Source organism: Puntigrus tetrazona, chromosome 9 (assembly GCF_018831695.1).
Source record: "Puntigrus tetrazona isolate hp1 chromosome 9, ASM1883169v1, whole genome shotgun sequence".
In the NCBI taxonomy this organism is placed as follows: Eukaryota; Metazoa; Chordata; class Actinopteri; order Cypriniformes; family Cyprinidae; genus Puntigrus; species Puntigrus tetrazona.
In genome coordinates, this window is record NC_056707.1 from 13189142 (window position 1) to 13211297 (window position 22156).

Sequence of the window (22156 nt, forward strand, 5' to 3'; positions counted from 1 at the left end):
CTGAGACTCGTTGGAAAGCAGATCGCTAGAATAAGGACTGAGCAACATAAAGAAAGTGGAAAATGTTTCTGTGAGCAAGTTGAGTAATGAAAATGAGCAATGAGTTCTTGTCAGACAAATTTTTTAAATGTGCCATTAACTTGGATTCTTTAAACCAGTATGTAAACAGTAAAAGCATGCTATGAAATCGTGGGATGACGTCATCATAACCGTGCTGCTTAAATTTAAACTGGCAAACGACAAAGAGGTCAGGTCACGCACCTTGATTTCTCTTAAGGATGCTTCTGTGTCAGCAGAGATAGATGTATCTCCACTACCTCTCCGTGAGGATGTCCCACCCAGAGAGGTTAGAGTGGTGCCAGAAATAGTCGATGCTCTCGAAGATCCCTAAAAAACACAGCAAGTCATAGGTCATATCCCTTGGTTAGAAAGTTTATCGTGAGAATATGGGCTTAAATGGTTAAAATCTGCAAATTTATTTTTTAATAAATCACAAACCTTTTCCAAGTAGTCTCGCTCTAACCTGTCATCAGCCTATAAATAAAAAAAGAGGATACACAGTCAATGGATTTTGCAGTCTTGCAACAATCGAGTCAAGCCATCGACTCTCTTTTTCACTCATTATGCTTCATGTTTTTCCTTGAAGACATGCTGTCAACACAAAAAAAAAAGTTAGTAAAAAATATATTTTTCCGTTACATGAAGAAAATCAGTCCAAGTCAAGCTGAAAAGATTTAAACCACAATGATAGTATTTGATGAATAATCAATATTCAACCATCAAGCAATTCTGTAATTAACAGGCTACTGCTTTTTAAAATAATCCTGAATTATAATATTAACAATTGGACATTTCTAGCAAACATCACAACAAGCATCAGACCTCTGTGGTTTTCTGCACATAAATCACTTTTCTGACCAATGACCATCTCACATGCAGACCATCACCTCAATACAACATGCCACTGTTTGAATGCATAAACACATGCACGCAAACACACACACCGTTTAAACCAGGGCGTCAACTACCAAATCACATAAACCCTAAGTTTTCACTCTCATACCATAGATAGCCTCCCATTAACGTTTGGCAGGTCAGGAATGACCACACGCTCGAGGTCTCTAGAGAGGCCACTGATACTAGCCGAGCTTCTCATAAAACTCGCCACTGAGCTGCTGCAGTCCTCCTGGAAACCACCAGATGGCAGCAATTAACATCAATGCGAGAAGTATTTCAGCTATTTGTGAAGTCTCAACTGTCCAAGTTTAACAGTTGGCTTTTTGCATGCACCCAAAGAAAGAATGCACACAAACACACACACATCACCTCAGATGTCCTTTCTTACACATTTAAAGTAACTTAATAACGTTAACATCAAGCAATTAAACAATTTAACTCAGAAACTGAAAGCATATTAATTTACTGATTTATCTAGAAACATCAACAATCAGTTTCACACAGTATACGATTTAGGAGACATTTAAAACAGCAACAAACTGGATGCTTGGAGCTGTAACTGAACCGGTCACTGAGAAAACAACTGATGATCCGTGATCATCTTGGGCATCAGTGCCAGTGAAGTTGCTCACCACTGGACTTCCACACGCAGAATTTGCTCTGGACGAAGTCCTAGAGCTGGAGCCCAGGAAACCACTGTATTCAGAAGACTAGAGGAACACACACACACACACACACACACGCTGTGAGAATGTGAAGAATCAGAGAGACAGAGCACGAGAGACGATGTAGACAAAATGAATTCATGATTGTCAGACATTTCAGGGCTGATACGGTCACCACACGTAATAAATGGATTAAAAATGAATAAATATAAATAAATACACACACACACACACACACACACACACACATCTACAAGCAGTACAAATTTACAAACAAACAAGCTGGTAGAAGACTAAACTCTTTGGCAACATGCCTGTCAATGACTTACAGGCCCTTAACATCTTTAAAGAATGAGCTTAACATTAAGTACTTGACAGTTAAATCTGTGTGACTTAGGCTACTGCATGTAAAATTATTTGTTCATTTCTTAAGGTTATACATGCAGTTATTCATTTGAGAAACATGTAATACTTGTGTTCTATTAAATGGTTTGTGGTATGGCAAATCAATTTAACCAACCAGTGAAATATAATAGTTTACACGTATAGTTTATCATAATAGATTAAAAACACCTAAAACACACACACTTTCCTTTAAACATTAATGTCAATTTTAAAAAATCTTGATGTTTATCAAAAGATAATGTCATGTGACAATGTTAAGTGTGTCAGCTGCACAAATATAAAGCACTCTTAGCTTTATGGAATTAATAAAATGCATCCAAATTCTTTTTTTATAAGCATTTCAAAGCATTTTTTGATTTGCACTAGTTTCTAAGTCCCACACACTCCCATATGTTTAAAGTGTTAAAACACACAAGTATTTTTTGAGAAGGCATTATGGCATTAATGATTATCAAGAGAGAATATTACAATTTTACAAAACACATAAAATCACACATGTTGGTTAGGGAACTGAATCCAAAGGTTAATAGAGTATAATGTCCATGCACATTTACAATTTAGCTCTATCACTCTTACAGCGCGAGCACTGGAGCGTCGAGAGCCGCTGTAGAAACTGTCCTCATATACAGAACCCTAAACACAGCAGAGAAACAATATTTTTATCACTTTCTCACGCCATGAGGGTTTACCCATAACCACTCTGTTCAAGTGAGCATGCAATCTCTCTCCACTGTCTCAGTTCTCTTTTTTGTGTGTGTATAAATACAGTCTTTCATCACATTCAGATGTTCACATGTCATTTGATTTCTGTCAGGTTGGTGGGGAAAAGATCTAGAACTAGTTAATATGGCGAAGGTGAAGTGTGTAATTATTTCATTTTCATCCCAGTTTAATATGCTAAGATCGCTATATATAGGATAAATCCCTTTTAAAATGTCAACTGGTTGATGATGATGTAAAAGTTTGCAGGGTCACAAAAAATGGTTAATATTTTTCAATATCTACCATAACTATAATAGGTATTTGGAAAATCCGGTTGGGAAGGCAATGAAGCAAAAACACATACATTTCCATCACACACTTCATCTTTAAGGGCTTACAAGTCAAAGCCAAAGCACAAGCAGTTAGCTCAGGTGTTTGTGGTCTGTGTGGGTTTAAAATCTAATAACCCTGGGTGACCTGCTGTGAATAAAAGTGAAAGTATTCAAAGTGTGTGTACAGAGCTGCACATATTATTGTACAGGAAGTGCTGTGGGGCAGAGGGTAATATGAGCAGCACAAACCCTGTGCTTCCTGCTGTGCGGCAAAGAAAACTAAACAGACAGGAGAAATGAACATTTCCAATCAAATACAGAGTAAAAGTGGAGAATAACTACAAAAAAAAAAAGTGAAACAGAAAGAGGGGATTTAAACAGTGGATACTCAGCAGCACGGAAGATGACAGACCTGGTAGCCATTGTAGGAAGGGGCTTGATGTTTAGAGGAATAACTACTGCTGCTGTACAGCTCAGATGGATAGCAGGCTTTCTAAAATGATGGGAAATAATGTAGATGATTGAATGATGAACTGATGAAGAAAGAAGCGTGAGAGATGTGCAGAGGGACGCAGGAAGAAAAATAATAACAGAGACCGTCTGTTTTACCATGCTAAAATATGCAATCATGCATTTAGGAATGGTACTAAATGGGCTTTTCACTCTTGAAAATGTTCACCTAGGATTATTTTTTTGTAACATTTTTGCAATAATTATATTATTTCATGCTGCACAATGTTTTTTACATTAGCCTGGGTTGAGATTGCACAGTACACATATTTAGCAGATAAATAAATAATTTGGAGATAAAAACATTTTAACACTATCTAGGGCAAACATTTTAGTGAGAAAAGCCATTAATGTTGATACTATTTACATGCATACAATCGTTGCATTGAAAAACACCTGTACTAATTTGTTGATGCATCTAGGATTTAACAAGTAAGTCGCAAAATCCCAAACTCTTCATGTTGTTTTATTTGATCTAGCTGTTCGGTCAGACTGTCAAAGCTGGTATTAAGCTTGCTGGCATTCTGGTCTCTCAGCTTGAGTGTCTAAAACCCCTTTAAAACCAAGCAAACCAGATCAGCCTGAGCAGGTCGAAATACTGCTAAATTTTTAAAAGCAGGCTGTTGCTGTTATCAATAGATAGTGATAGAATGCAGCAAAAACATTACATTTATTTTACATAAAATTTACTGACTAAGAAATAAGTTACTTGAATGTACAAATGAAATAATATAAAAATGTACTGTAAAATAAACAAATCTATTATATATTATATATATAGATAGCAACTTCTTTATATAAAATTATAAAAGTCCCATTGTTGGTGATGACACTTTGTGGCCAATGCTTATAATAATAAATAATAAATAAATGCAAATTTTAGTCCAATCACTATGTTATTTTTTTTTAAAGAAATACATCATGCTTTTTCAAAGACAGTGGAAGCAATCCACCCGTGTTAGATATATTTTCATGCTAATCACGCAAAAAGATGCCGGACTGAGACCCACCGACTGCCGATCAAGTCTAGAGGAGCGAGACATTTTGCTCTCATCGCTGAGTCTGGAGCTCTGCGCACAAATACACACAGCCCAGTTTACAATCTTCACACTTATTAGCCACACTACTGCATCGTGAATTATTAAAACAGACTAATGGATGCCATAACTCATCACACGGTTATTTTATGGCACTAACCCGACTAGACAATGTGCTGAGATCATCATCATAGCCGTTGCTCTGCGGAATAGACAACAAGTCATGATTGATATTACATCTTGCTGTTACAGAACATACAAGTGGCGTGCGTAAGTGCTGCGAACGTACGGTTTTGGAAGAATGTTTCTTCTTTTTCTTGGACTTCTTATGTGAGTTATAGGAGGAGACCTGGGGAAGCTGGACAGGACGGTGGCAAATGGAAGTAGGATTAAAACTGCAGAATTAACTGCTCAATACCTTGTGGTTGTGAACATGCAAGTGAACATTCAGACACTTCGGAGACATGACAAAACTATCATGGTTTCATATGGTCATACGTGATAAAACCCAGAAGACAAACCACACCTCTTCATTTGTAATGTTAATAAAACACTTCAAAACACAAACGTCGCATCAGGTATTAGCTATACTTGAAACACACCACAGTGCAAAAACAAAAATGTCTTGTGAACTCAATTATGTGCTCATTTTACTTTAACAGGAACCTGAAAGAAATGCCCGAAGAAACATTTCCCACCCTGACATTCTTACCCCGCCGTAAGCACCCGCCGCATCCAAATCCAACTGCCCAGACAAACAAAACCATAATCAGCATGAAGAACATTTTGGACTGATTCATAACCTTGTGAGACAGCACACACTCATATACACCTACAACAAACACTTGGACCGACAGCACAGAAGGTTTAAAAGGAATAGTTACACTGATACTGACCCGTATGTTGCTCCTGCTCCCCACTGACATCCGTTCTTCATCGTCTGACACCTTCATGGACAAAAAAAAAAAAAAAAAAAAGTTAGATGGTGTCCACAGTTTGCAAGAGTTTATAGACTCGCCATTGTGTACATAAACAGCAAATCGGTATATGCAGTGAGCCCCAAGATAAGTCTGGCTGAAAGTAACTGCATTTGGAACAAAATCCAAGTATATATTTTTTTCCCTGAAGGACAAACAAATTTGTTGTGAATAGTTTTGAGTGAGAATTTTTTGTGGAAGTGGGTTAGGAGGACAAAGATACAAACCGAAGCATGTCTTCGTGAGACACGTGTATATCGCTCACTGTCCTCCTGAGAAGAGAAGAGAAGAGAAGAGAAGAGAAGAGAAGAGAAGAGAAGAGAAGAGAAGAGAAGAGAAGAGAAGAGAAGAGAAGAGAAGAGAAGAGAAGAGAAGAGAAGAGAAGAGAAGAGAAGAGATGAAAGATGGCAAGAGACAGACATACAAGGCACAGCAAGCAAGGTTGAACAGTTTATGCAAAAGACAGCATGCAAATCAGTAATGACTGATGCAAGAGCAAAACTCAAAGACAAAAATGAAAAACAAAAACCATCCACTCATGTGAAAAGCTGTAACATTTGGGGGATCAGTAAGATTTTATTTTTACTTTCAGAAAATTCGGAAAGAAATTCTCAAAATGTATGAAAACATAATGTTACAAATGAAGTTTTCAGCTTTGATAACGATAAGAAATGTTTCTTAAGCAGTAAATCAGCATATCAGAATGTTTCCTGAAACATCATGTAACTAAAAACTGGCTGTTGTATTTAAATATCTATGTTATCTCAAAAATGCATTTTAAAATAATAATTTTAATATTCCACATTGCAGTTTTGTCTTTGGTAAGCATGAGACTACTTTCAAAATCACAAACAAATCTTATTAACCCAAAAGTTTTGAATGTTAGTGTATATTAAAAGAAAAATCTACAATGCAGTAAACATGTGAACTAAGTTTTATTTTATTTGTTGCCAAGTTGTGAAAATGCAAATAATGTAGTTATTGACCTAGTGTTCAGACATGCAACCCTGATATATAACATCAAACATGCTAATTATTAATAAATAGAACATAAACAGATCCTGTATTGTAATCCCTATCATGTGTGTGTAAAAAAAAAAAAAAAACATGCTGATGAAACTCAACAGTGAATGTACCATCCACTGCTCAATGTCCCCCCATTTGTTGTCCAAGTTATCCAATCCATAGTATTTCTGAAGAGAGAATTGCAGCAAAAACGAGGAAAGACAAAAAATAAAGGAAGATCGCGTAACAGGAATGCAGCAGAAGGAAAGGAATTAAGGTACAGTTTGTCAGAAAACAATGGTACAGAAATTGTCACTGATGTGGTACAATTTCAAAAGGTACTAATATGTATGCTTTAAGGCAAAAATTTGCATCTTGTAGTGGTAAATAAGATGTACCATTTCAAATGTTACAACCTCAGTGACATACTTTTTTCCTGACCGTGTAAAGTAGATCCACAGCATCAGATGTCCTACCTTTTGCACCTGATAGATCTACATCACAGGAGCCCGGCAAAACAGGATCAGATGAGCAAAGGAAAGAAAGCCACCAGATGGAGAAAGGAAGGGGGAAAAGAGAGGGCATTGATTACTTCATACGAAATGGAGCTAACCAAGTGGAAGAGTGTGTGCTCCAAGATAATGGAACAAAAAGGGAAAGCTGTTAAAGTTTTAGCGATCTGTGAGCTCAGTGTCATGTTACCTGGTCTTACAGGTAAGCTTACAACTAGAGAACATGGCAGTTCACACACTTGACTCAAGGAACACGTGAAGGTCACCTAAATCAACAAGCGGCAAAATTCAATGCCATAACTGAATTGTCAGTCAGGAATTTTAAATATCACACTGCCAGTTAAAAGCATCTGAATTATGTCATACGACTGTTCAGATATCTGAGAGCATACTCAAGAGTCACAGAAGGTCGTGTGATCTGGTCTATGGGGGTAACAGGATTCTTTCCACTGATGTTTAAAGTTTCATTTGATCCACTAATGATCAAGCCAATGAACAGCACAGGACTAGTATCAGTGTTACATTTACACTAATACACTGTGGTAATTATTCTTATCCATTATTTTTTCACAAGTAAAAATAACCCAAAGAGATAAGCTAAAGATTCTTTAAACATCCAACTAGTATGGTTTGGTCCCCACAGTAAATTCTGACATAATCAGTTCACATGATTTTAATCTTATTACTTTTTAGTCTAAACTATACAATGCAGTAGTGAAAACTTTCACTCTTACTTACTGACAAACCTACAGAATCTCACCTAACTGGTTTCCACATGTGTATTTGTTCCAGTTTTGTTTATTCAGTCCTGTAACGAATCCTCTTCCTCTGAATTACCTTTAACACCTTATGTATCAAATTAGAGACTTTCCCACAACATCAATGCTCTTTTGTTTCTGCACTCTAACAGAATTAGCCAAAGAAAGTAAAACATCGATAGGAAAAAGAAAATGCATAAGAAAAGTTCTTCAGAAAAATCACACAAAAAAAATAAACATCCATGGCGTGCAAACGGCACCTGGCACAAACTCAATAAACACCCTTGGAAGAACCTACACTCAATCCTTTGACTAGCATAAAACAGTTGCAGAACTCTATATTAAGTCGATAGGTCATAGTCAACATATACAAACCTGAATACAATATACTTGTTCACTTGTTCACCTGATGCTAGTTAAACGGAATGTTACTTAATTATATACTGTTACTTACACATACAGGTCAGTAAACTCAATTTCTTATTTTCCATGCTCAAATACTAAATTTAACCTCACCTTCCTCAGCAGAGGGGTCTGGGGTCTCCCATTGATCACTTCCCTAGCCCCTCCACGCACTAATCGTTTGCAGGCCGTCCTGATAGTCTCAAAGAGTCCCCATCTACCTCAGGACTGAGGGAGACAGAGACGTTCTATGATTCCAAAGACACAATCCTCCACAAAGTCTGGATTAAACTCTTCCAGATCTGTTTTGTCACAGCATCTTCAATCTTGAGTCGTTGTGTTTTTGCAATCAGCATAAAGATCACAGCCAGATAGTGAGAACTGAGTGAGAACTGAATCTGTTAACCCGCTGCAGGAACGGCTGAAAGCTCATAATCTACTTTTAAAGACTTGGCTGGCGATTTAAAGCTACAAAACACACACCCTTAACATTCACACACACCTCCTGATCAGACTGGGCTTAACTCTGAATGCTAGCTAATCTCTCAAGTGTGACCCGGGTATGCTTAAAGGCTGCGTTTATCTTCATTACATAAGTTTGTTGCGTCTGAACTCAGGTATCACAATGTGGGTTTCTAGTCGTCAATTCATCTCTGAATGACCCTGATCAACGTCATTCATATGTACCTAATCAAAAGTCCTTAAATATCTAAAGGAATCTACGACTAGTTTAAATACATGCAACTGAACCCACACCGGTCATGTCTCATTTATTGTGTGCAGTCAACTGTAACAAACCAGCATCAACAGTCACAGTGCATTAACATTAATTACCCAGAATTAACTATAAGCATATCCATCAGTTAGAACCAAAGCTCTCCTTACTATGAGGAACATTTAAGCAACAAACTATTATAGTACCAAAAGCCTGACAAAACAAAGGAAAAACTCAACATCTATAAAGCTTGCCTGTAAAGACTGACAGTAACTACTGTAATAGGCAGTTGAGAATGACCTGTAATTCCTGGCCAGAACTAGGGGTAAAAGTACAAAACCTGCAGTAAACTATAACAAGGACCCCAAAGTGCTCATGTAACCTGTAATATTTCTGAGCATTAGCCGAACAAATGCTTAAGTTTAAATGGGCTCTTAGAAGGTCTTGACCCAGGGGGTGATTAACTGACCCTGATCCCTGTTACCTAGCCAAAACATGTCCTTCAAAGCACACAAACATGATGAAGATTAAACAAATTGAACATAATCGCCTGACAGTGTTGTGCAGGAGCAAGTCAACAAAACCTGAGAAAGATTCAGTTTTGAGAATAAAGAAGGCCTTTTCCGCTGGCAGTTCAATAGGAAAACACCTTGAAAATATTTTAGGTGAACAGAGGCCAAGACTGGATAAATATTATCAGCGACAACATTTTTAAAACACACCAATGCAATTTTATAGGCCTCCAGCTCAACACACTCTTGAACTCTACTGGAAGGTTCACCTCCTGTGTTTCAACTTTGTGTAAAGCAGGCCGTTTACTTTGTGAGATTCTTTCGGTTGCTTAACATGGCTTTTATCATGTTGTGATTATGACACCAGTGAAAGGAGACATATACACTATATGCACAGATTGGAGCAGGTATGCACAGCGGGGCTTTTCCAGATGTTAAACCTCCTCTGGATGGGTCACATGTCACAGCATATAAGCACTGGAGCAACACTGTCACGCCAGAAGATCTGAACCCCCTCAAAAAAAAAAAAAAAAACACTAAGCAAGTCAACAAGCAAATAAATGGATAAAATGCAAAAAAAATATAGATATATATAATAATCATATATAATTTTTCTGCAAAAAAATCATATATGATAAATAGATACATAAATAATCAATGTTGTCATTTCTACCATCCCCCAAAATTATAAATGTTTTCTGTTTAAATTAACTGCACTTTTTTTGGTTTTTCTAAGCCAAAAGTAAATATAAATATTTTCCCCTGTTTTGTTTGATTAATTGACCTACTAAAATGTCCTTCAGTGTAACAATCTTGTCAGGCATATTTACAACAAATATCAATTTATGACACATTAAACAGAAATTAAATTAAATTAAATTAGCCACTAGGTTTGGCCCATTTGTCAGTAAGATTTTTTTTTTACTCATTTACATCGCAATAAAATGTAATATTCCTCCTTACTCTCTTTTAAGTATTTTAATATCTACAAGTCAGAATAAGCATGTTATGTTACATGAATGAATACTATGTTACACTGAATGACAATGTAACATTATTTCAACCAAATTTTGATATTTTATTCTCCAAAAACTCTATTCTCCATAAACCTACATTTAATGTGCTTTCTATGGACATAAATTCACTTTTGGGAATTCCTTTTGATGCGTACATCTTAACGTCTTTGACCCACATACATGATGTATATTCAAGACAAAATCAAGACCAACATCACATTTTGGCATCCGTCTAAAAATAAGTCTTCAGTAATTGTGTTTCTTCACCTCTTTCTGTTGTCTCTCCAGTTCTTTCATTCTGATTTCACGAGCTTCTGCACGGGCCGCCCTCTTAGCTGCCAAACGGGCTTCAGCCTGCAGGGGGCAGATGGAGAAAACAGAGGAAGAGACGTCATGAAACCATAACCAAAAGACCAATGTAATGAACACAAAAAAAGTTAAATCAACAAAAAAAAAAAAAAACAACTTATTGTAATGTTATTGTAATGTATATTCAGCAGGAGGTTTGCTATGCTATTCCTATATTACATGATTACATGAACATGTTTATGTATCTCCTCCCTGTCATAAAGTTTTATGTACTGTAACTGTACACTCCTCCGACTACACGTGCTATGAATGTGATTGTTTATATGAGTATGTGTGTATTTGTGACTTTAGCCACTTTAACACTTTGAAAGTCCTTTTAAGGAAGAGACTCCCTGTAAGGCATGAGGGGAAGAGAGAGAGAGAGAGAGAGAGAGAGAGAGAGAGAGAGAGAGAGAGAGAGAGAAAGAGAGAGAGAGCAGATAGCGAACACACTTCCTTCCTGCAGATGACGCCACAAAATGTGCAACAACTCCAAAAAAATAAAGAAAACCTCAACTCCAGTATTTCATCATAGACCCCCCCACTCCTGTCTTACAAGTAATCTTTAAACCACACACACACACATTCTTGAAAGCACAGCAAAGTATTAATATATAACACTTAAAATAAATAAAAAAAAGTGTAATACAGTGGAACTACTACTCAAAGGGTCATTCAAGATTTAAAATGAATTCCTGTGTTTGTTAGCTGCTGGAGAAATCCATAATGACGTGTTCCTGAATAAATGTCAGATCATATCTTAATGTCTCAGACTAAGGCCTTCCGTCCTGAACATAGGCACACAACTTTCCAAGGAAGCGAGTGTTGTGTCCCTTTGCCAACAACGATTCAAGAAATGACCATTTCCACAGCTTTAACCACTAGTAGCAGTTGTAACAGAAAGTGATAGCCTAATTTTGCTTTTAATTGTATTAAAATGCTTATGTTTTAATTTAGTAGTCAAGTTCAAGCCATTCATTAAAAAAAAAAAGAAACAAATAATTAAAATTCCAGAAACATTTAAAAAATGTGATTTATTATATAGCAAGTAATAAAAAAAAAAAAACACACTTGCAAATACATTTTCTATGATGGCAAATCACATCACTATTCAAATACTGAAATCAAAACAGTAACACAGGTCAAGAGAGGACAAATAAACTTGGAATATGTAACCTCTCTCATACTTATAATAAATGGTGCTGTGCAGTTGACATTTAACAACGGATTTAAACATACGAATATGAACGTAAGAAACCCCTTTTTATTGAATATCACTACAGCTGTAAACAGAAAATGTTTGACCAGGTTATGTTAGCGCTGTTGTAATGAATGCAGATAATTGTGTAGAAGAACAGCCAGGGCGAACTTATTACAGCCAACCCTGACAATTAAGCAGCTGTCCAAACACGTTTCTAACACGTTCTCACTAATGTCAACATAATGATTTCCACAAACACAGCAATCCACCAATGCATACATGCCTTTTTAAAATAACAGTTACCACCCAAAAAGGCTGTGACTGTGCTGAAAATGCTGAATAATATTGAGAAAAAAAATAAACATGAAGGGCAATAGAATCAATGTACTTTGTATGACTGTGTGACTAACAGCGTAACCAAAACTATGCCATTTTTGACCATAGCAGGAAATCAGAGGGCTGAGTCATTCACAATCGAGCCTGGATCACACCCTTCCTGCACTTTAGCAAAACGAAGCACTGATCGTATAAACGCCCATAAATTTCGAAAGTGGAGGGCATGTGCACACAATGTGATTTACATGAACAGCAGATAAGCATGCATATTAATGTACCAAATATTTAATAGTACATGCCAGTCAGTGCTCATAAATTTCCTATTAAAAAAAAAAAAGTTTTGAAAAGAAAAAAAATACATCAAGTAAAATGTGCATAGGCACCTAAAACAAGAAGGTTAGCATTCCTAAAGAAATCATGCACTATTCATCTCCTCTGAACTAAAACAAGCAGCTCTTTAAAAATAACCCATACTCATGTTGAGACCTACCTTCTTGCAGTTATCAAAGTACACCATGATATCTGTCACGGTGAGCATGTGGTAGCCTGGGTCATCTACGTTTTCTCCCATCATGATCATTTACACACTCCTACCGCAGGAGAGGAAAACAAACTGGCCTATTTCACACACCTCTCTCCTCTCACTCTCTCCTCAACAGCTATTTTTAATGACCCAAATGGAGCAGGCTCTATCAATAAACCCAAAATGCTCTAATTTAATGAAAGTTCTGTGACGTGGATGTTCTCAATAGGAATGGAGAGCTAGTTCTACTGCTGTCTGGTAGTGACCCTATTTTTTTTTTTGGAGTAGAAATACATTGTTGCTCTAACTGGCCACAGAGTACATTTTTTCACAACTGACACATAAATAAAGGTGTCAAAGTTGTGATTTTTTAAGTAGCAGATCTTGGATCTAGACCTGTCTTGGATGACTACAGTCAATGATGCACCACTAAATAATACTCTTCTAAAATGTTTGATGAATGCCGTCTAAAAGTGCCATTCAGCAGAGCAATCTAATAACCCTTCCCCACATTGTGTGTGAACATTACTCACACTAATAACACATGGCATATAGTAGTGCATAAATACACAAATTGAAAAGCACCCATATTTTCATGCATGCAGCATTTGAAAAAGTTGGCAGTTGGCAATCAGCCATATGTTAAAGCCTGAAACTTGGATAAAGTGCTACCAATATGTCTGAAACACAAACAGAAATATTACTGCATCTATTGACATTTTTCCAAATCACAAATATGAGCCTCTCCACTTTAAATAATTCAATTTAATAAAATAGTTTACTTAAATTTAGGTTGAAAAGACAAGTTCGTGCAATACTTTAGGAGCTGCTCACACGAAACGTTTTTGAAATGTAAAAAGGCTAGATTGACTGTTGCACTTACGCCTCGTGTCTTTTGCAATGTCTCGCACATTTACTTCATTAAAAAAAAAAAAAAAACGTGCCTAGAGGCATTACAAAGTCTAAGCAAAAACATGTTCTGTGCGAATGGCACCTTAGAATTCAACCAACAGAGTTGAAGAATTTTTGTAATTATTATTATAGGATTTTTTTTTTCCTGGATAGATGAATGTGGACAGGTTTACTAAAACCTTTGTTTGGTGCCTTTTAAGGCAAACATGCAGGACAGGCTTGTCATTCAGGAGTCCCTGGGAGTTTGATGAATGCCAGGACAATTTGAGCCCAGAGTTCTTATCTGTTGACATAAATACCACAGAATGAGATGCCAAGCTGGCCAGATCTCTCTCTCTCTCCCACGGCCTCTTGTACCAGCATGCCAGGCTGAGCGGGTGCACGCTAATCATCTGGACTGCTAACAAACTAGCTGTAACAAAGTTAAATGAACAGACTGAATATATGCAACACAACTGACTTGAGGCCCTCAAATGCTCCTTGCTCAGTGTGTTTTGGACAGTACTCTGGAAGCAGAATACTAAAAATGTTGACATTTAAAAAGAGACATTATTAACTCCAAAACTATGACTTACATAAACCAAGAGAGTCCCTGGGCAATTTAATTCGTCTAAATGTGGAAAGATCAATATTAAAAATGTGTATCATTTTGCCATCTGTGTACACTGGATTAACGGTCTTCAGTTTGAGACATAAACAGTCTTTCTTACTTGAGTACTAGCGCAAGAGTCAAAGTCTGGAACATATGAGATCACTGGAGACGTCTGCCACATTTCTGGTCAGCCCATATTAACACCTACATAAATTGGGCCAGCCTTCCATGTCAAACATAAACCAAACAATGTCTGATCTGTGTGAGGTGGGTGCATATTTCAGCAGGTCCTTGGGTTCTGTGGCAGAATTTAATATCAAATCTGAGCTTGCTCAAAAAAAAGAAATCGCCATGTAGGGATGAAAGAATTTAGGAATATAAATTTGGGTCATTCTGTGCATGGAGAAAATGATGACAAAAAAGGGAGGGAAAGAAAAAAAAAAAAAAAAAACGGATAAGGATAAGATTAAGTGACCATTACTTAGTGGTAATACATCATGTCCAATTTAAAACTCAGACATTTAAAAAAAAAAAAAAAAAAAAAAAAAAAAAAAAAACTTACAGTTAAATGTAAAACAGCTAACATGCACAGATTTTTATATAAAGAGTACTGTATGTGAAAATTGTATGCATACAGTATAAGTACAGCAATATATACTATTTAGCAAATCACCTGCTTAATCGGTTATCTCATTGCAAAAATCTAACTACATGTTACTATATAAACATAAAATGATAAATATGATATTGTTCCAAACCTGTATGACATTCTTTCTTTAGTACAAAAGAAGATATTTTGAAATATCAGTGTGTTTTGCTCATACAATGAAAATAATATATATTTTTTTAATTCCTTGACTATATGTAGCTACAAAAACAGTTGAAACATCAAAATATTTTCTATTGTGTTCTGTCATGCAGGTTGGAAAGTATTCTCTTTTTTTTGGTTGAACTCTCTCTTCGAACACCCTCCTATCTCAGAAGTACATAAGTAAGCCATTCTTATTGACTATTCAATGAGCGCAAACACAGAGTTTCTGTCAGAGCGCTATCAAAACATTAGTACTTCGTTTGAGCAGATCAACATGTTCTGTCTCAAGCGCGATGCTTGCATCGTTATTTTGCCAATCCCTTTAGATGCCACCAGTGGCTCAGAAATGTCACACTTCACTCTTAAAGCCTGGGAAACCTGAAGCAGGGTGATGTTTTGAGAGACGCTAGCGTGCCCGTCTCAGATGACTGCACACAGAAGCAGCTCTTCAAGGAAAGTGAAGACCTAGCGTACTTGGCCAACACAGAATAGTTGCTTCACTGACCACAGAGTTACTTAAGAGCAAAAACAAGCCACTGAAAGAAACTCCAGCTTGTTGAAATGAGGGAGTGAGGGAGAGTAGCATGATGGTGAGGAGTCGAAGGTGAAATTGCATCTGATCTCCTGGTCTCTGGTTTCTAATGTCATTCAATGTGCTTTCTGTTTCAAGGCCGTTTAAATCTGAACTGGGTTTATACTGCAGAATAGCCAGGAACACTGTAGTTTTCCCTAAAATGATTTTGGGACAAATTTACTACAGCTTACGCCAGTGCAAACCATCTTTTGATGTACAAATAGTACATTAAGGATGACATAAACGGAAAACTTACTTACAAGTATGTCTGTTTTTGAACTTTTTTTTACATTTTTAGAGAGTAGCATGATGGTGATAAAATGAAGGTGAAATTGCATCTAATCTCCTGGTCTCTGGTTTAAGTTAAACGAAGACGGCAAAGTCAGCTGAAGTCAGGTCAGTGTAAAACCAGAAGATGAACTGTATTAATTTGTACAGAAGAATGAGCAGTGTCCTTGCAACTTTTTTTTTTTTTTTTTACACATTAAGCTGTTTCACACCTACATTTGTCAAATAAGCAACAACTTGCACCATGTGACTAATCGGAGACTAGAGGAAGAGTCTGTCTGAATGTGCATTCCTATTACATTAGCACACACTCTTATCAGAACTAAACCCATGAAATGACCTTGTACTTCAAGTTAATAAATGATGAAAAGGGGACTATTTTTTTTCGTTGTGAATTTTTTCTCAGACTTGCTCAGAGCATAATCCTGAGTATAAATTCAAGGAGGAAGAAAAACCAAAGTGATTTTTTTTTTGGGGGGGGTGGGATGCAAATAAAAGATTGCACATCGAATCTATCAAAAAACAATATTCCGCAAAAATGTTGTACCGAAAATGATTAATCGAAAACATCACCGTATAGTGCACTAAAAACCCTGAGACCTTATATTGTAATTACATTTATTCATGTGGTAGACACTTTTGTGTAAATCAACTGACACTAAAAACATATAAATCAATAATTGTGTATTTTACCATGAAAAATCTCATTTGGACTAAACTTTATATGACAAATGTCTGTCAGTCGTAGTCAAAAAGAATGAGATTTCCGTTTCAGTACTATAACTGAATGTGTTTTAAGCACAATATAACAAGGATTATTTACTTATCAGTAAATCTAATATATTTTAATAAAATAAAAGAAACTTAATCTGCTGATGCTGTTTGCCTTAAACATTTAAGCTTTCTCGACTTTTTAGATTTAAACCATATTCATACTTAATTGATTCATTGATTATATTCAGATGTATTCTAAGAAATTGTATTAAAACGAAATAACAAAAGATGAAAATAATAAAACCTAATGATCAGCCTATGCCATGGCCCATGACTAATTCAGTGTAAAAATGAGCAAATGATTTGTGACAAGAAAAAAAATATTATTCCCAGTACACAATGCAGAGTAAAGTGTGTCTTGCATTTGATAAACAAAAAATGTAAAACAGACAATGACAGTATTTTTGTCATAAAATTCGTCTGAAGATTAAACAGTTATCAGAGCAATCATGGCTTATACACAAACATCCTGACCAATCAGCATCAAGAGCACTAGAAACATGGACTCAGCATTATGCCTACTCCTCCGCGAGGGATGCATCCCAACAGCAGAGAATAAACAGGAAAGCAATTGTGATAACAATCTTCAGTGGCCCACTGGTGACATCAGAAAAAGGAAGAAACCCCTTTCTAAATCCTTGTCCTTATATGGAGAGGTTCCATTCTTGGTGAATAATGTCAGCATGTGAAAAAGGTCTCTGACATAAGTGTGCTAACATTATTCGAGTTTGCTACAGTGTCTTCAACCTGCATCAACAGTCCAGCACCAAAGCTCTTGAAAATGTACAGAAATAGGACTTTGCTGAATAGTTTAACCTTGAGTTGCTCACAGCTTAATCCAGATAAAAGACAGATGATAAGCAGGTGTTAATGTGTCAATGTGCTGCTGTGCTAGGTATTCATAAAACCATTTATGTGGGAGGGCACATGATCATTTATTTTGATATCAGGAGGACTCTTCTTTCTGAATACGGAAATATAAAATAATTGCTAATGACAATGAATTTAAGATCAACAGTCAGAGAGTTCCAAAGTATGAGCTCTGATTAATCATCTAAACCCCCCCGCTAGAGTCTGGTTCTGACTCTATCATCCTAATCTGCCTTTAACTATCCCAGTCAATGGATGACACTTTAAACAGTGACTCGAATGTTTATGATAATATTTTAAAATATTGAGACTGTTAGCAATAACAAATGTATAGTACACACTATCTTTCAGATGTTTGGGGCTGCTAAGATTTTTTGAAAGAAGTCTTTTATGCCTACCAAGTCTACATGTATTTATTAAAATACAATAAAATTATAATATTTACAATTTGAAATAACTTTTCTACTTATGCATATTAAAATGTAATCTATTTGGTATAGCTGATTCAGCAGCTATCACTCTAATCTTCAGTGTCACCGTATGTTTCAGAAATCATTCAAATTTGAGTTAGCACTAAAAAAAACTCAAAATGAACTCGAATTGCTTGAAATAACACTGACAGCCACACTGACCAGTGAGCTTTTGACGAGCCATTGCTCACGTTTGACTCAAACACAGTCACACACACTGACAGGGTCGTCACTCCACGGATCTCTTCCTAATGCAGTAACATGTAAAGCAGTTGATAGAGTGTGTTTCTAACCGATTAGCTTTCTGGATACAATAATCAAACGACAGGGTGCTCCACTGACTCATTATTTATTTATTGTGCTGTCACAGAGAAGAGTGTGACTTCATAGAAAACCCTGAGATCCAAGTGACATCTGTCAGAGACATGCGTGTTTAAAAGAAAATAGGGCCTACTGACTTTTTCCATGTTTTGAAATACCTTACACTTACTGAGGCAGCATTTATTTAGCAAAGAAATCAGTAAAAACATTATAAATCAAAATAGCAAATTTCTATTTATGTAAAAATTAAAAATACTTGTATAATTGTAAATTGTAGTTGTAAATATTCATTTGATGTTAAAGCTGAATGTTCAGAAGCCAAAATAATAATTATGATATGGGGTTTTAAACTATTTTTTTTTATAATCAATTTCAGAAACAACTGCTCTGCTAAATATTTTTTCAGGACTAAAAAAAGTTAAAAGCGCCATTAATATGAAATAGAAATCTTTTAGAACATAATTACATTTTAAACTGTATACTTAAACAGTTTTGCATGGAATTCCATATACAGTACCATAGTAATCAGCATTTACAGTGACACAAATTACAGGATTTAAACCAAAGCTGTGTTAAGAATACATAACAATATAAATAGTCATAAACCTTTATCTACAGTTGGCCTGCTTTTAAAAAAAAAAAAAAAGCCTTATCTACTCAAACAAGGATTGTTGTTGTATGAAACTTTTTAGCATGTGCCAAAACTTTAGGGAATGTAGTCATGAACCAAACACATACAGCAGAAAGCAATCTATTTATGACATGAGTTTGTCTTACAGATTCCACAATGTGCGTCTGTGCAAGTAGAAAAACCAACAGAACACTGCATCAAAGTGTTGAGTAGCCATTGTTAAAATTGTTTTGCAGGAAATCCTTCACTGGCTCATGTTTTACTGTGGGCCTATCTCACATTTACCAGCTTAGCTACATTAAAGAGCACCAGAAAAGCACAGCCACTGAGGATTACTGATGCAGATATTATCAGCACGCGTTTCCACCGCATCCATTATCAGATGCCTCTGTTCCCTACTTCTGCTCATTGTAACGGCCCCCCTAAACTTCATGTCTGGTCTTGAAGCTGCACTAACAGCTGGTCTCTGAGGTCCTCCTATTTTTAAAGCTCTTATTACAGAATCAACGAACATGTGAGGGCCAACATACCAGCTTTTCAGAGATCAGCAAATGTTGGATGGCAGCCCATCAGCAACAAATGCAGGTACCAGGTGAGCAAAGGTGGGGAACAGGCAATGAATAATGAAGTAGGCACTTAAAAGACAACAAAATGGCTATGAAAAAGGAACATAAATAAGTAGCTTATTTGCAAAGGCATGTATACTTTTTAGCACGCTTGAAAATGTATCAAAAACTAAAGTATCTCATCAACATCTAACTCAGCGGCTCTCAGTTCCAGTTCTGGGAAGCCCCTGCTCTGCACATTTTGCATGTCTCTCTTATTTAACAAACCTGAAAGAGATCATTTGCTCAGTTCATGGATCTCTCTCCTAACAAGCTGATGATCTCATCCAGGTGTGTTAAATAAGGGAGACATGCAAAATGTGCAGAGCAGGGGGTCCCTAGGACCGGAATTGAGAACCACTGGTCTAACTGAAACTAAATCTGCTCAGAGAGAGAGCTCTAATAAGACCTTGCTGTTTTAATTGGCAAAAGCTCGGGAGTACACGAAACAAAAACATTGCAACAGTTATTTACATTTCAAGGGAAACGGGTTGGATCAGAAAAAAAATAAATCTTTTTGTGTTCATGCTAAAATTAGGCAAACGTGAAACTGAATTTTGCTTGCTGATTGGACATTTTACAACATGGATGCGTGTATGTATTAAGCTAGGCATCTTTGACATCTTTAATGCTTTTTAACGCTAACCTGTCCTGTTGATGAAAACGAGAATTAAAAACACTTTGAACATGATTATGCAACTACCATAAAGTTCTACACATCCTGGGTCATTTATTAACATTTTAGCTAATTGATTATGCAATTCGCATACCAAGTGTTTCATACTGTAATTCAGACGTTCACCTAAAACCACACATTCAAAAAAAAAAAAAAAAAAAAATCACGTAAACACAGAGACATGTTTACATGCATACACACAAATACACCCATGCTTCTCTGGCTATATTTCACATTCAAAACTGAGAGGGCAGTTCATGCTGACAGTAGAGTGAGAAGGCCTATCCTGCCAACCACTGAGCATGATGTGTCAAACGGAGACGCTTACTATTAATAGAATGAAACATTTGCTACATTTACAGTTTAACTGTCTATGAAAACATGTGCTCTTTACATACAGCTTTACATATAGCTTTTCACTACGGATGTACAATAAAGAAACATCATATACATCTGCTGAAGATCTAACTTGGCCAAAATCACTTCCTAAGCTGCCTAATCAAGGTTTTCTCCACCATGAACCCAGCACCTGTTCAAGCACATCAAACTCAGCTTATGTTGCAGAGTGGTAACACTTTCAAATACATTAGCCTACGTCCATGATGCAATAAAGTAACAATTTTGATCAACGCAGCACATAAACTGTAAGTTTCTGTCACATTAAAAACGCACAGACAGGAAGCAGACATGACTAATAGGAGAGGAAATGATCTACAGCTTCTAAAATATAGATTTCAAAAAAATGTATGCGCATTAAGAATACAGGTCCTGATGAGGGCATAAACTGGAGCTTCACCTTAGACTGTTGTGTTGATTAGATACTCGTGAAACTGTGTAGAGCTATTACGTTTAATAAATAAACTAACTCAGGATGTAGAACCATGTGATTGTCATGTTTTCTCCGGAGTTTAACCCTGCATATATAAGACCATTACATTAGCTTAACCCTTAGGAGATGAATTTACCTCTTTTGCGATTACGTTGAGGGCATCTTCCTCAGCAGTCAACCCATTTTTGCTGGGGGTTCTTTTACGTCCTGGCCCTTGAGACCCCATTGGTAACCTTTAATAAATCAAACCAAACACGCGCTGCTTTACGCGTGAGAACCGATCCTTGGGAGAACTATTCCTTCAGAAAAGGCATAAAAAAAAGAAAGCACGTTTCTGATTCTAACCAAAAAAACAGCAACGCTACGTCGTGTCGCTCGCTGCTCGGTTCATTGTGTTACATCCGTCTTTTTTGCACTCTTCCTAGTGCCGTACTGTGAAAGACTGAAGAGTCACCGGTGCTGAGAGCGCAAACGCGTTTTCATGACACACGTGTCGCTTCTGAGGAGCTGCCAAAATGGCTGTAAATGATCTAGAGTTTGTTTGCTCAGAAAGTTGGGTCGTTTAACAGGGGGGTGGGTTTCGGTATAACGGCTAAGATAAAACTTTTCTTCTCTCGCTTTGGTTCACTTTTGGTGCGAGAATGGACTCGACCGTCTGTTTGTTGGGGGAGTTTGAGGGCTCACACGCTATTTTTAAATCATGGGAGTCTGGTGCTAAAAACAGAAACCTTATCTTGCTTTTCTTAAAGTCACACACATGTGCACCTTTGGCAATAATACTAATGTTTTACATTTCACCCTGAAGATGAGAAATACCCAGCTGGGGAAAATATAGCTAATAAACCTAGTAAGCTTAAATGGACTCATCCTAAAATGGCACGGTTTCGTTG

General features: G+C 36.6%; 1 protein-coding gene across 21 annotated transcripts in view; it reads right to left on the bottom strand.

Moving 5' to 3' along the window:
• Positions 1–21925, bottom strand: part of lrrfip1a (leucine rich repeat (in FLII) interacting protein 1a) — a 31563-nt gene extending 9638 nt beyond the window's left edge. For 2 of the 21 annotated variants that reach the window (XM_043249135.1, XM_043249114.1), the window contains exons 1-17: positions 21403–21923; positions 10773–10859; positions 7067–7084; positions 6722–6778; positions 5813–5857; positions 5505–5555; positions 5321–5353; positions 4898–4966; positions 4769–4810; positions 4582–4641; positions 3474–3554; positions 3311–3340; positions 2604–2660; positions 1590–1667; positions 1064–1186; positions 499–534; positions 262–387 (exon numbers count right to left, since the gene is read on the bottom strand). In XM_043249135.1, coding sequence (XP_043105070.1) covers positions 262–387; positions 499–534; positions 1064–1186; positions 1590–1667; positions 2604–2660; positions 3311–3340; positions 3474–3554; positions 4582–4641; positions 4769–4810; positions 4898–4966; positions 5321–5353; positions 5505–5555; positions 5813–5857; positions 6722–6778; positions 7067–7084; positions 10773–10859; positions 21403–21492 — 1083 coding nt within the window. In that variant the 5' untranslated portion in view covers positions 21493–21923. Of the gene's footprint in view, positions 1–261; positions 388–498; positions 535–1063; positions 1519–1589; positions 1668–2603; positions 2661–3310; positions 3341–3473; positions 3555–4581; positions 4642–4768; positions 4811–4897; positions 4967–5320; positions 5354–5504; positions 5556–5812; positions 5858–6721; positions 6779–7066; positions 7085–10772; positions 10860–12880; positions 13028–21402 lie in introns of those variants that run through there. The other 19 variants (XM_043249117.1, XM_043249121.1, XM_043249133.1 and 16 more) reach the window with 18 other exon arrangements.
• Positions 21926–22156: the final 231 nt, after the last annotated feature.